Raw genomic sequence first — 13,298 nt, forward strand, 5'->3', positions numbered from 1 at the left:
TATATATATATATATATATATATATATATACACATATATATATATGTTTAAAAGGAAAGGTAGTGTCTTTATTTATATCTGCTGCCTGGTGTCTTTTAGCTTCAGATTTGTCTAATTCACTAATTCACAAAATGCAATGTTCAGGTCTGTTATGTCCCTTTCCCTTCCTTCTCTTCCTCTACCTTCAACAGATTTACTCTGTTATTTATTTGTTCATTCAGTTTTACGTATTCACTTCTTAATTCAACTAAATGTATTTATTTCTGTACTGAATATCTTCCTGAATTGGTCCAATTCATTATATTGCTAAAATAATTTGTAACTCTCTTCAGCTCCCCTTCCATTTCTTCTCCCTCCCTCAACCTGTCTACTAATTTGTTATTTAATTCATTCAATTCTATTTATTCACTCACTAGTTTTTTGTGTTTTTTTTTCTAGTATGTTGAACACCTCCTTGGTGTAAGATACTCTGCTTAGCTGTTGGGGATTACAAAAGTAGCATGTTTTTTCTTAAAGGAAGGAAGGGAGAAAGGAAAGGAGAAAAGAAGGAAGGGAAGAAGAGGGGAGACAGGGAGACAGACAGAGAGAGAGAGTCAGAGAAAGAAAGATAACATTAACCCAGCAACCTTGTGTCAAGGTTGCAAGCAGTGAACTCTGATTCACACTTCTCGTCAGTAGGAAGCTGGCAGGAGATGATAACAAGTGTGACTGATGCTAGGTAGGAAAGACACAAGTAACAGAAGTAAGCTCCCCTGGCTAATAGGATCAATCAACATGTCTTGCTTCTTCTGGAATCGTTCTCATCTCGGTTGAAGGTGCCTTCGTCATCCAGGCTCCCAGACCAAATCTGGGAGTCATCATCGATTCTTCTCTTTCTCTCTCCCACTTCCAACCCACCTCCCAAACCAATCTCCCAAGTGCTGTCGACCCCACCTCTGAAATACATCACAGACCTCACCACTTCTGTTTCTACTGCTACCTCCCTAGTCCAGGTCACTTTCATTTCCTGCCTTTAACAGCCTTTTAGTACATCTCCCCGTCTCCGTTGTTTGTCTCTTCTGGGCCAGTGCATCCAGAGTGAGTTTTCAAACTTAAATTTGGTCCTATGATCCCCTTGCTGAAAACTTCCCAGTGGCCTCCTGCTGCACTTAGAGCAGCGTTCAGGTTCTAGGGCCTCTAGATCTGGCTTCTGTCTACGCTGCCATCTTCTCTCCTGTCACAGCCCCTCTGCAGACATAAGGGACTTCTTTCCGCTCCTTCTCAGATGTACCATCTCACTTAATAGCTCTCCGTCCAACCTGGTACAGGGCCAGAAGAGAGATGTCACCTCAGAGAGGCCTTTCTGGAACATTCTGTGATGTAGCCAATCCTCTATTCCCACTCCCCACCCCAATTACTGCTCATCGTATTACCCTGTTGTATTTTCTTCATAGAACCCAACCTATCTGAAATGATCTCATGTTCTTTAATTTGTATTTTATCCTTCATTGCCCCCCCACCCCAAACTAGCCTGTGAGCTCTGTAAAGGGCGAGCACTTGGTCTGTCTTGTTCGCCTCTTCATCCTTCACGCCTAGAATGGTGCCTGCACCCAAGCCGATGCTCCTTTACCATTTGTTAAATGTGTGAGTAAACTCTGTGATATGTGGTTGGTGTTAGTAACAGGACTCTGTCAGAACCTGGAAAGGCAGAGTAGAGAATGAGCCACAGGGAAAGGGATGGTAGCCCAGAGACGAACATGTTGCATGTGGCAGGCCTGGTGGGACATGGACCTATTCAAGCCCAATACATATCGCTGGTGTCTTCAGTGGGTTTTAACTAGACGCAGGCCTCCAGGAGGGTGTATGGGCTCAAGCTGAATGATTGGCTCACTTGTCTTTCTCACATACTTCACTGGGAGACTTCTTAATACAAGGCTTCCAGAGAGCCTCCTCTGCTTTTTGCATCTATTGTAGGAGAGATGACAGCTCTTCCTGAGTCCTGAAGGGTCCAGTAAAAAATGAAATGATCTATTTGAAATATTTCACCAAACAGGCTCTATAAGTAAATATTTAATTTTTTTTCAAAGAAAATGAATGCTTTTGACAAAAATAAGTTTTATCAAAACAAAACACTCCTCACTCTGTTGGGTTGTCAGCCCAAAGAAAACAAGCAGAACATGAAATTTGGGGGGACAAATAAAATGCTTTTCTCCTACTTCCCTGTCACCCTCCTTATTCTTTAGTCCCATTGTTTTCCTCCTTACCCCAGCTTTAGTTGCTGAATCTATTCTCTCTGGAGAGGAAGACTCATAAAGTATATGGTGCTATATATATATAGGCTTAGTAAAATGTTTGTCACAGCTCAGCTTGCCCGACCTAAGGTGCTGGTGGAAATAAGGTAAGTTTTCTCTTTTTAAATATTTTTGGTGTTCTTTAAACCTAACACGGTCCATCATTTTGTGTATTTATTTGCCACGTCATTTAGATGTATAATCACATGCATTTCACTATACCTCTCTAAAGGAGTGAATTTCATCTTCTTTAATGCATTGTAGGAATTTTGATTCATGTGAAACCATAGTTCCAAGAGAAATCAAGTTTTCCATTTTCCCTTTTCCCTTCCTGCACAAATAGGAAGATGTTCAGTGATTATGGTGCAGGTGTTGCCTCCTTAGTCCCTCCTACCCCTCCCACCAAAGTTTCTAAATGGTACCCACCCACTTTTAGAAATAGCACTTTGTGGAACATGGAAGGGATTTCTACTCCCTGCATATGAGCAAAACCATCTGGTTTAGTTGGTTTGGGCAGGTCTTAGAAATATATTGACAGATTATTGAAATACGAGATATTTGGGTATCTTGTAGTTTTGCCGGTTATATTGCTCCTGGGGGGAATAACAAATTCAGGTATTGTGAACAGTCTGTTTAAGAAAAAACACACAACTAAATAGCTTCAAAATAATTAAAATCCAAAGTCCACCTTGTGAAGGTGGGTGCCTTTAGTAGTGCTCAAATGTAGATTTTTCCCACATACTTCCATTCCCTATCTGCCGAAAGAGGGAACACTCTGCTCATATCTGAGTGTCATCTTCCTCCAAGCAATCAGCAATGATTTCTCTCAAAGAGTACTTTTCTCCTAATTTTTCATTTTGATTTTATTCTTAGCTCCAGCTTCCATGGGGTTACTGTAGGAGAGGTCAAGAAAACAGTCTAGTTTGTGTCCTTCTTCCATGATTCTCATTCTATATCCCCTGTTCATCAGAGGATCTTCTGTGAGACCAGCCTTAACTAAAAATGATGTTACTACATGAGTTTGCAGTGAGGCTGTGTTGAATGGGCATTTGTGTGGTGTTACCCAGAGGATTCATTGAAGGCTCTCTGTCCTACAATAGCAAATGGTTCAATGCTCCACTGCTACAGACTGCTGCACCCCAGAAACCTTCATCTGCAAGTTGGCTTCTTTACTCCAGTCATGGGTGTCATTACCTGGGACATTCAACTACCGGGTATCAGACAACTTATTAGTTTTCTGTATTTAGATCAAAATTAAGAATCTAAGCAGCCTAACGGGAATCAAAGGATTGTTTTGTGATCAATCTTGATTACTTAAACTATAAAAGAAGGAAACATGCATCTAATACATGCATCCAATATGTATCCAATTGCAGATCATAATTCTCCTAGCTACTAAAAAGAAAAAGGACAGTGCTGGATAATTGATAGCTTTGATAATATTTTTTTAAGTTCTCACCAGTTCCCTTTTAAATCTCAACTTACAAAATGATTTCCTCCTTCTTATCTGGACCATCCTTTACTTAGCAGCAAAGAACTCTTCACATTCATTGTTTTACTGATGCTTTGTGCTTGAATCTTCCAGAGGAGTTGTTCCAAACCGAATCCTCTTATTTCTAAAACCTATCCATCTGTATGTTTCAACTTTCAGCTTGTGTCTGCATCTTGCATCACTTATCAATCCATTTTTATGCTTAGGCTACAGATTAGATTTGCCCTTCCCCTCTATTTGTGAACATTTCCAGCTGAGTTTAAACCACATTTTCCTTCTAGTAGGAAAGATTGACCTTTTCGCTGGATTAAAGATAAATGCCATTGACTCTCCACTTTTGGAGGCTGAGAGTTTTCCAGAAGCTCACTGAGATTTCTCTATTTATTGCTTGAAAATAAATATCAAACAATACTCATTTCCCTGCCGATATATGGAGATGAGTGTGAATCTTTTTTCTACTCTTAGAGTAATGAGGATTAGTGGGGTGGGAGGTCAAGTGCAATCAAGCAGTAGGGTATGAGAGGTTTCAGTTCTTTTTTTCACATTTTTGGTCACAGGCCATCACATCCTAAAGTTTTAGAGTCAAATTTTCAGTCTGACCATAGTGGACATTTCAAGGAGTCCAGAAGTACCTGCAGAACATCAGCAACATTTACCACACCCTGGGCTGAGGCAAGGCTTGTTTTTCCATCTCTATGGCTGATATGGCACTAATGTAACAATGTCCTAAAACTGATTGTGTTAGTGTTAGTATTTTTCCCTCTTATCTGTTCCCAATCCTAAAAACTAAGCGATGTGTGAAAATTGTCTAAAGAACAGATGCCACCTATAAGAGCTCTTGAAATAGCCTATGTTTGTAGCAGTTCTGCCTCCGTAGCCAATATTTTCCACATCTTTCTTTACTTTCTTCTTTCTTATTGAAGCATTTGCATGTAGAATAAAGAGGATAAAAACATAAAAAAACAAAGGCAGATTTGTTTCTTCTGAGAACATCTGTTCTTGCTTCAAAGTACCCACAAGATGTGGGTCCATTTTCTCCCAGTGTCCACACAGTGTGCTGCTGTTGTTATCACTCATAGACCTGAATTTAATGAGATAAGGAGCAGTGCTATCTAATCAGTTGAAATGTAGGGAAAAGCCTGTTACAGTGTATACGTTTCAGATAATATGAAAGGCAGGAATGCCCACAAAGAGAAGCTAAGATTGTGTATTACATCTTTTGTTGTAGAATTATTTTTTTCATTGGTCTCACGGCATCATTACTCAGTTCTGGGTGTATTTGGTCCATTCTAAGTTTCTTCACGGAATTCTCAGGATTTTTGTAACTATGGATTGCACGTGGGGTATAGGTACATTCTGAAAAACATTAAACACAAATTACGTGCTGAATACATTGTGATTGAAAGAAATCTTTCCACTCTGAAAGACTGTTTATTTTTCAAGAAGGAAATTTCCCCAAACTTCAGCTACTGTCATAACTCTTATAATCAACACTTAATAGAAATACTAATTACTGAAAATTAAAGGATCCAATTTAAAATGACCTAGCTTAAAAGATCTCTACCCAAATGATACTCTTTTTTCTTTTCTCCCCTAAACGATATATAATATCTTCAGTCTTGGAGGTAGAGGAGTGGGGAGAGTGTTTAAGGAAAAATATATAATAAAAGTTTCAAAATTACTTAGATAAAAGTATACTGACCTTATTTGATGGTTTCCAAAGAAGTAAAGACATAGGTAGACATCAGTTATTCAACAAGCACTCATTAAAGCACCTACTATGTACCTGGCCCTCTTGGAGCCAAGTGTGTAGCCTTCTGAAATATTTCAGATGCATAACATCCATAGAGATGTATTGCCCAGTTACCTGTTTCATCTTTTTGTTTTTGCAAGTTGTTTCCAGAAGTAAGGCTTTACATATATTGACTGACTAATGTAGGAAGATTTAAGCAGTATCTTTCTGCATGGGATCAGCTATCTATGTAGAGAGAGCAAACTTGTTCTAAGTTTTCTGGTTCTATGCAATCTTCTTTGTCTTTTCAACTTAAATCTCAGTTCAGTGGCGAGTGAAACATAATATTCCACTCCCCCTCATTACTAACTGAAATGTTTCAATGCCTCAGTGTTCGTCTTGCCAACTTCTGCCCCTAAATACCGTAATTCCTTGTTGCATCTGATTCTTCCTAGGGTTCACTTGAACACCATCTTGAGCATCTTGATCGTGGATCTTTTGAGGCAACTTGGTTTATTCCTTTATTTAGTGGCACGTTTTACTGAATATTCTTTTGACCTAAACAGGTTCAATTTTGGAGTTTTGCATTATTTCATATGTTAAGTCTTTGGACATTTTTGGAAGATGATGAACAATGAATAAGCCCTGGGGCCCATCATATTCCCTTCAGGAGCATTATTTATAATGGGGTTTAAGCCTTGACATTATTATTATGGTAACAGTTACTGCCGTGATTTCTGTGCTCACTGAATTCTGGTAAGACCGTGGGTTAATGGAAACGTCAAGTTAAAAGCATAGCTCTTTTCTCATCGAACTGGTGGATACTCTCCAAAAGCCAGACCGGTGTATTATGCCTCCGTGACCGAATGATTCTAAAGGAATGTGTGAGGGATTTCCTGTGTCTTCAAGAAATCCATCTGAAGTCTAAGACGTTAGGAAACAAAATGACAGCTGACTACTGTTTCCTGTAAATGTTGGCTTATTGCCATTGGCATATTGGCTATATGTTGGCTTATTGCCCTCGGCATTTTAAGTATCTTGCACCTTTAGATAAAGGAGGGCACTTATTTGTTATTGTCCATTATGATTCAGTTGAGATTTTGCACTGGGGACTGCTGTGGAGGACCCTGTTGGATCAGTGAAACTCAGATGGGCTCTGGAGGGATACGATTCCTTGAATGCTACTGAGTCATGTGCACCAGTGTGGCTTTGACAACTCTGATGCCATGAACACTACTTTCAGAATTGATTCTAACTTTGGCACTTACCACTGCCCTTAGGCAAAGGACCAGAGACCCTGTATGCGGGGCAGAAGCTCAATGACAACGAATGGCACACCGTTCGGGTGGTGCGGAGAGGAAAAAGCCTTAAGTTAACCGTGGACGATGATGTGGCGGAGGGTGAGTATAGCCGTAGTGAATTTGTCCCTCTTTGCTCTCAGACTCCTCTTGGTCATTCAGTGAGCAAAGTGTGGTGTTTGGAAACCTTGTATTTTGCTAAACAGAAGTCACATGTCTTGTTCTCTGGTAAGACTAAGGCTCAGGTAAGACTAAGAAGATCTTCCTCTATATTTTCATAATCCCTTTTCATTGATCTGTATTACAGAACTTATCCCCTATGGTGGTTACATATTGATGGGGCTCTCTCCTTAGGCATAGAGTATGTGTCTGGAGAACAGATGTAGAGTTCTACAGATCCTTCTATTATTCAGTTACTCAAAAACCGCTTATCAATCATCCTTCAAAGTGCCAGTCCTTCCCTTTTGAATGAGTCACTCTCCAGTAGAGGGAGACGGATAAACCAGAAATTCAGAACGTTATAGGTACAAGTAAGTACCGAAGTGACTGCATGATACTTAGAAGGTGCTGAATAATTATTCATTTATTTAATAATTTATTTAATCATTATTAATTGAGTACCTACTCTGTACTAAGCACTGCTTTAGAAGGCACTGGGAATGTGGTGGTGGACAATTAGGCAAGTCCTTGGTCTGGTGGAATTTACATTCTAGGAGGGCAAGGAATAAGTGAATGAATCCATACAGATGTAAAGGAACATTCAGACCCTCACACAAGCAATAAGTATTTCTTGACAGCCTGTTATATTTCAGGAATGTGCTAGGGATTGTAGAAGATAAAAGGGAAGAACAAAATTACCTATTTCCTTCAACAATGAACCAATTTTGTAGATGAGATAGGACTCGGGAATTTGAAAATAAGACAAGGAATATATAATGAGATTCTAATTTGGGTGGGTAAGGTTATAATTGTCAATCGGAAGATAATTTTCTCAGTTATCAGTTTGGGCTGGAGAAATCTGGAGTGGTTTAGGGAGGTAGATCTTTGGGCAGAATTTGATGGATAATTTAATAAGATCTAGGGCAGAAGAGAGAAGGCATCTTTCAGTGCATCTTACATGCTGCATTCTAAAATTTTTACTCTCCAGTATTTGAGAGCCGTGCATATCTGTTATGCAGACTTCTTGTCCATGTGGGAAGGGAAAACATGGGGCAGGATGGGGTATCACGCAGAACGCTGTTGGTGTCAGGACACCTGGACCCTGATGCTGATTCTCTGCAGGATGTTGGGAAAGTCACTTACCATTTCTGGACCTGTCAAATGAAGTCAGTGGCCTAAGCCATGTCTACAGTTTCTTCTGTGAATAAGACAGGCTAGAGTGAGGAGCCTTTGGGTTTAACAGTCATTGTCACTAAAATGCTTTACACCTTGAAATTCTATTGTTGCTAAGACTATTTTCAGAATAAAGTTTCTGCAATTTTGGGTTCTGTAATTTAATTTTATAATCATGAGCCTGAGCTTCTGTTCTCCTGGAGTCAGGAATTATATAGTGAGCCATGTATGTGTTTGTGCAGGTAAGAGTGTGTTTGTGTGTATGGGTATGCGTGAGTCAAGAAGGAGAGTCTGGAAGGAGCGAGAACAGCTCACATATATCCAGTGCCCAGCTGGCATTAGGTGCTGGGTTAGCCTTGTACACATATCAACTCCTGTAATCTTCTGGAGCGCACCATTGCCTTGCAGCTTAAGTGTTCTTACTGTCATTTTACGTAAGGGCAACACGAACTTAGAGGGAGTTGTGTGCATAAGCTCTAAATTCATGTCTGTGTGATTTGACCAAGTCAAGCTGCTTGTCAGACTTCCCAGTTCATCCTAAGAAAATGATGTGTCCTACACTATAGGTAAAATACAGTGGAATGGATTGGGGTGAGGTGAGGAATACATTTCGGTAGGTACACAACAGTACCCAACCCCTTCCCTCCCAAAGAGAAGACAAACAGAACTACAGTGATTAGCCAACACCCTCCAGTTGTACATAGACATAACTTAGTAGCGGGAGATAACAGTTGCTGTTCTCTATGCCTGAAGGGTAACTTAGCTTTATGTAATGAAAATAAGCAGAATGATTGTAAGCTTTAGAACCCACAGCCAACCTGAATTAATTCTTCAAGAAATCCACATGAGAGACTGCAGAGAGCAGCCTGCAAAGGCAGCAGTGATAACATGTCACGTCCCTTGGTGCCTGCTCTGGGTTTAGCCCAGTAAAGCCAACAGTGCTATTTGCAGCGTGTTTTCAATAAACAGCCACTAGATGGCGACCTCACCCTGCTCTTTCCAGACAGCAAGTTCGTTTTATTTCCATAGGGAAATTATATACCATTAAATCTATAGTCATAAAGAACTGCAGGACTGAGGGTACAGTAATGTGTAATGCCTCCCTCAGTCATTATTCTTTTTTAGAAACTTTACAGTAAAGGTAATTATAAGTGTGCTTTCTCTTACCACTAATAATTAAAAGGCAGGATTAAACCATGGATGCCCAAGTCATCCAGTAATTTGATATTTGAAATTAATGAAGCTGTTTCATATTCTGCCTTACCCCCTACTTTGCTGCTGATGGAAAAAAAGCAGCCATAAGGATAAAGAAACTTGGGAGAAGAAAAGAGCTATTTTGCTTATGAGCCACAACCTTGGATTGCTTCTTACAGTGGTAAGGGGTTTGGGAATTTTAATTTTAGCTCACAGAAGTCATAAAATCAGGAAATGAAACTAAAAACCACACAGTCCTCAGGTTATTAAGTAGTGTCTTATTGGCTTATTTAGTAATGCCTTTCATGCTGTTTAAAGTCACCCAGGAGGTCAGATTTTCAGCTAGTTTGTAGAAATGATGCAAAGAATAGGTCAGATGTATAAGAAATCTAAAGCAAGGAAGGAAATAGTCCTCGGCCTGGCAGTTTTCATTTATTGTAATATAACGTGTTCCTGGAAAAATATTAAGTTCAGTTGACAGTTAAGGATTGATTGATTGAGCTGGATTTCTATGATTAAAAGTAAATTAAAAGAATACCTCCCTTGGGTTGGCTCCTCAGCATTAGGGCCTGACACTGCAGGGACCACCCGCGCCACCTAGAACTTCTTGCTGGTACAGAAATTCACCTCTCTTCTGACTCCTCTGGTCCATGTTGACTTTTTCCTTTCCTTCCCTCGTCCTATATAGCATGTACAGCGCCAAGCTGTAAAAATCATTTTCCAAGAAAAAACTTGTTTCTCACGTTAATTTAAAAAAAAAAAAAAAAAGAGATAAGATCAATTTGGAAAATGTTAGGTTAAACAAAATGAAGTGGAATTCTTACTTGAAAGACCTATTAGGAGCCTTTAATATGCTAATATACATTGCTCATCATCAATAATTACATATGCAGTGTTTGCCTAATTTATTTGGCACCAGAACTTCTTTTAAATTACTAAAGTATGTTACAGTATATACTTTTGAAAAATGTTGATATCGTGGAGAAAAGGGTGTGAGAGTGGTAGAGCTGGAGGACTGTGGGCAAAACGTGCATCCTTTACTAAGACTTTGTAAGTCTTTAAGTTTTCTTAACTTCTCTCCCCGTGTCTGTGAGCCAAGGGAGGTCAAGTTGCCTCCTCTAAGCCTCTCCCGGTGTCTTTGCTGAGCTCTCAGTGTTGGCCTGCTCTTAGTGGTGACTCCAAAGCAGATGTCTCAAGTACAGCCTCCTTCCGCAGATGTGAGGGATGCTTGCTGTGCCTGGGCTCCTTTGCCAAACCCTGTCGGGCATAGAGAAGAGGCAAGACGTGGTCCCTACTTAAAAAGAGCTTGTGTTCTGGTAAAAGGGAGAAAGCAATAAATGAAGTCACCAGGAAATTCTTAACACACTTCAGAGAAAGGAAAAAAAATGAAAGCTGCATAATTAGTAATAGTTAACAGGCACTGTTCTAAGTACTTTATATGTACTGATACATTTAACCCTGATAATTTCCTCTTGATTTCACAGGGAAACTGAGGCACAGAAAAGTTATGAACCCAGGCAGTGAAGCCTCAGAGCCTACATGCTCATCCACTATATGCTAATGCCTTGTGGGGGAAGTTACAGCTTGAGCTTGGCCAAAATTTTGAGTGGGTTTATGTTCTCAACAAAATTCAATACTCTGAGTCAGGCTGGTCTGTAAACTGCTTGCTGGCCATCAGTGAACTATGGAAGTGAATGTGTGAATAGGGGTCAAGGCAGCATGGCTGCTCTGGGGAAGGGGCTGGATACATTACCCATGAATTAGATGGAATGACACTGTAATACTTGGCCACTGAAAAGGAATGTGAACTCATCACAATTTCTGCATGGAAATCTCACCAGTTAAATTCCACCTACAGCTTTTCTTGGGCAATAATGCAAGGAATGAGTCAAGCTTTTTCTCCAGAAACAGTATAGTGTACAAGATAAGATATGGGCTTTGGACTGAAACATGCCTGTGTTCAATTTGGGGGTCTACCATTTATCACCTGTATGAACTTTGATAGAAGTTTAACCTCTCTAAGCAAAGCGTCCTCACCTCTAAAGCAAGACAATGGTGCCTCTCTACAGTTTTATTGTGATAGTGACATTTGATGGTGGTTATAAAGTGCCTAGCATGATGCCTGGCATACAGGGACTATTCAGTAGTCTTGGTTTTTGCTTGTTACGTTTCTCCCAAGTTACTCGTCTCTCCTCCAGAGTTTGAAAGCAGCCGCTGTGAAGTATGCATACGTTCTCCCCTTAAGTGGAAGTTTTAATGTAAGACAGCATTCAAAAGAGATGAGTGAGGTGAATCAGTCAGATGTATACACATATCCACTCTTATTTAGATTTCTTTCCCATTTAGGTCACCACCAAGCATTGAGTAGAGATTCCTGTGCTGTAGAGTAGGTTCTCATTAGTTATCTATTTTATACATAGTAGTGTATATATGTCGGTCCCAATAAGAAACTAACACAACACTGTAAAGCAACTATACTCCAATAAAAATTAATAAAAAAATAAAACAAAATTATAAAGGGACATCTCCTAGAAATAAATAAATTGATTGATTGATTCATTCATTCATTCTTTGGGAAGCAACAACAAAAAGCAGATTGGTAACACCTGCCTGAGAAACCTAAGAATATTATAGAGAATAATACAACTAAATTGATGGTGTTATTATAACTTTAACATTACATACTACACCATAATAAAGATTATTTTATTGAAATGACTAAAAAAAGAAGAGATGAGTGAAAAGGTTCCAGGTTATTGATTTTGCTTAGGTGATACACAGATTTAAAAAGGCACAGGTTTCAAACTTCCAGCAATCTCTTCAGTGCATTTTCCAGGTACAGTAGCATACATCTTTTCTGGCATGTCTGTCTGCAGCCAAGTGAGTTCCTTTAGCACATAGTGAAGCTAGTTCATTTTCTAATTTGGCCCCTTTCTAATTTGGTCACCTTCTTCACTCCCCTGCCCGCCCCCCTAACCCCACCAACTTCAAGTTGAAGCTCTCTGAGTTATCCTGAATTTTAAATCCGTCTGCATCCCTGGGCTAAATTCTCAGATTTCATTGTTAGCTTCCCTTCTCTTACCTGTCCAAGCGTTTCTTCAAGCTCTTCTTGAAGAGCTCAGTCAACACTCTACATGATTTTCTTGCTTTATGAAATTCATGTTCTAATGAGCAGAATTTCCTAACCCCTCAATTCTAGGGGCTGATTTTTCTATAAACTTATCTGTTTTTCTCTAAAAGATCCCAATTAACTTTAAAATTGTCTTTTTCGAATTTTTTTTGAACTCCAGTCTTCACCAGAGATCACCCCTTTATCACTTTTTAGTTCTCATCACTGATCTTTTTTATTTTTAACGCTAAAATAAGAATGAGTAGGACTGCCAGCGTCATCATAGTTAAGTGCCTGTGTCCTTATCGAGACTGGCTGTGGTTTCCCCTCCCCATCAGACTCCAGCCCCAGCTCTCAGCCTCCAGCCCTGGTATGAACAGCTGTAGCCAAATTGACATAGGGTATTTGTTTCAGTCACTTCATTGTTTTTAGATCATGTGAATTTAGGTTATGCTAGTTTGCATTTTCATGACGAGTCCAATTTTTAATACTAAGTAATTTTATACAGTGATTCTTTCTTCTAGTTATTCAATTGTTAGCAGATTTATGTTGCATTTTGATTTTTGTTCTATTACAATTTTATATGTAAGTTAACCAACATCATTATTTTATTTTTGCTTATATTAAGAGAACGATTTGTCATTAGTTGTCAAAACACCACATAGAAGCTCATAAAATGTAAATTTGATTTTTGTGCTTATGAGCGATTCTTTGAATTAGGTCTGTGTGTGCTCCCAAAGGGATGAAATTAATATTGAGCATCCAAGGGTGTGATCTGGTTGAAGCTCCCAGATACTGCAGTTTAAGGACCCAAGAAAATACGATCCCCTCCCCTCCTTTAATTTTTGCCACCTGAGTTCTATGCCAATAG

General features: G+C 39.4%; 1 protein-coding gene across 19 annotated transcripts in view; it reads left to right on the forward strand.

Moving 5' to 3' along the window:
• Positions 1–13,298, forward strand: part of NRXN3 (neurexin 3) — a 1,692,180-nt gene that overhangs the window by 782,375 nt on the left and 896,507 nt on the right. For all 19 annotated transcript variants that reach the window (XR_003795953.1, XR_003795956.1, XR_003795954.1 and 16 more), the window contains one exon: positions 6,775–6,894. Coding sequence is in view for 15 of the 19 variants with exons in the window: in XM_029238319.1 (XP_029094152.1) it covers positions 6,775–6,894 (120 nt within the window). In the remaining 4 variants the exon portion in view is untranslated. The remainder of the gene's footprint in view (positions 1–6,774; positions 6,895–13,298) is intronic.

The sequence above is a fragment of the Monodon monoceros genome, unplaced genomic scaffold (genome assembly GCF_005190385.1).
Source record: "Monodon monoceros isolate NGI ecotype Baffin Bay Population unplaced genomic scaffold, NGI_Narwhal_1 Super_Scaffold_21, whole genome shotgun sequence".
NCBI lineage: Eukaryota > Metazoa > Chordata > Mammalia > Artiodactyla > Monodontidae > Monodon > Monodon monoceros.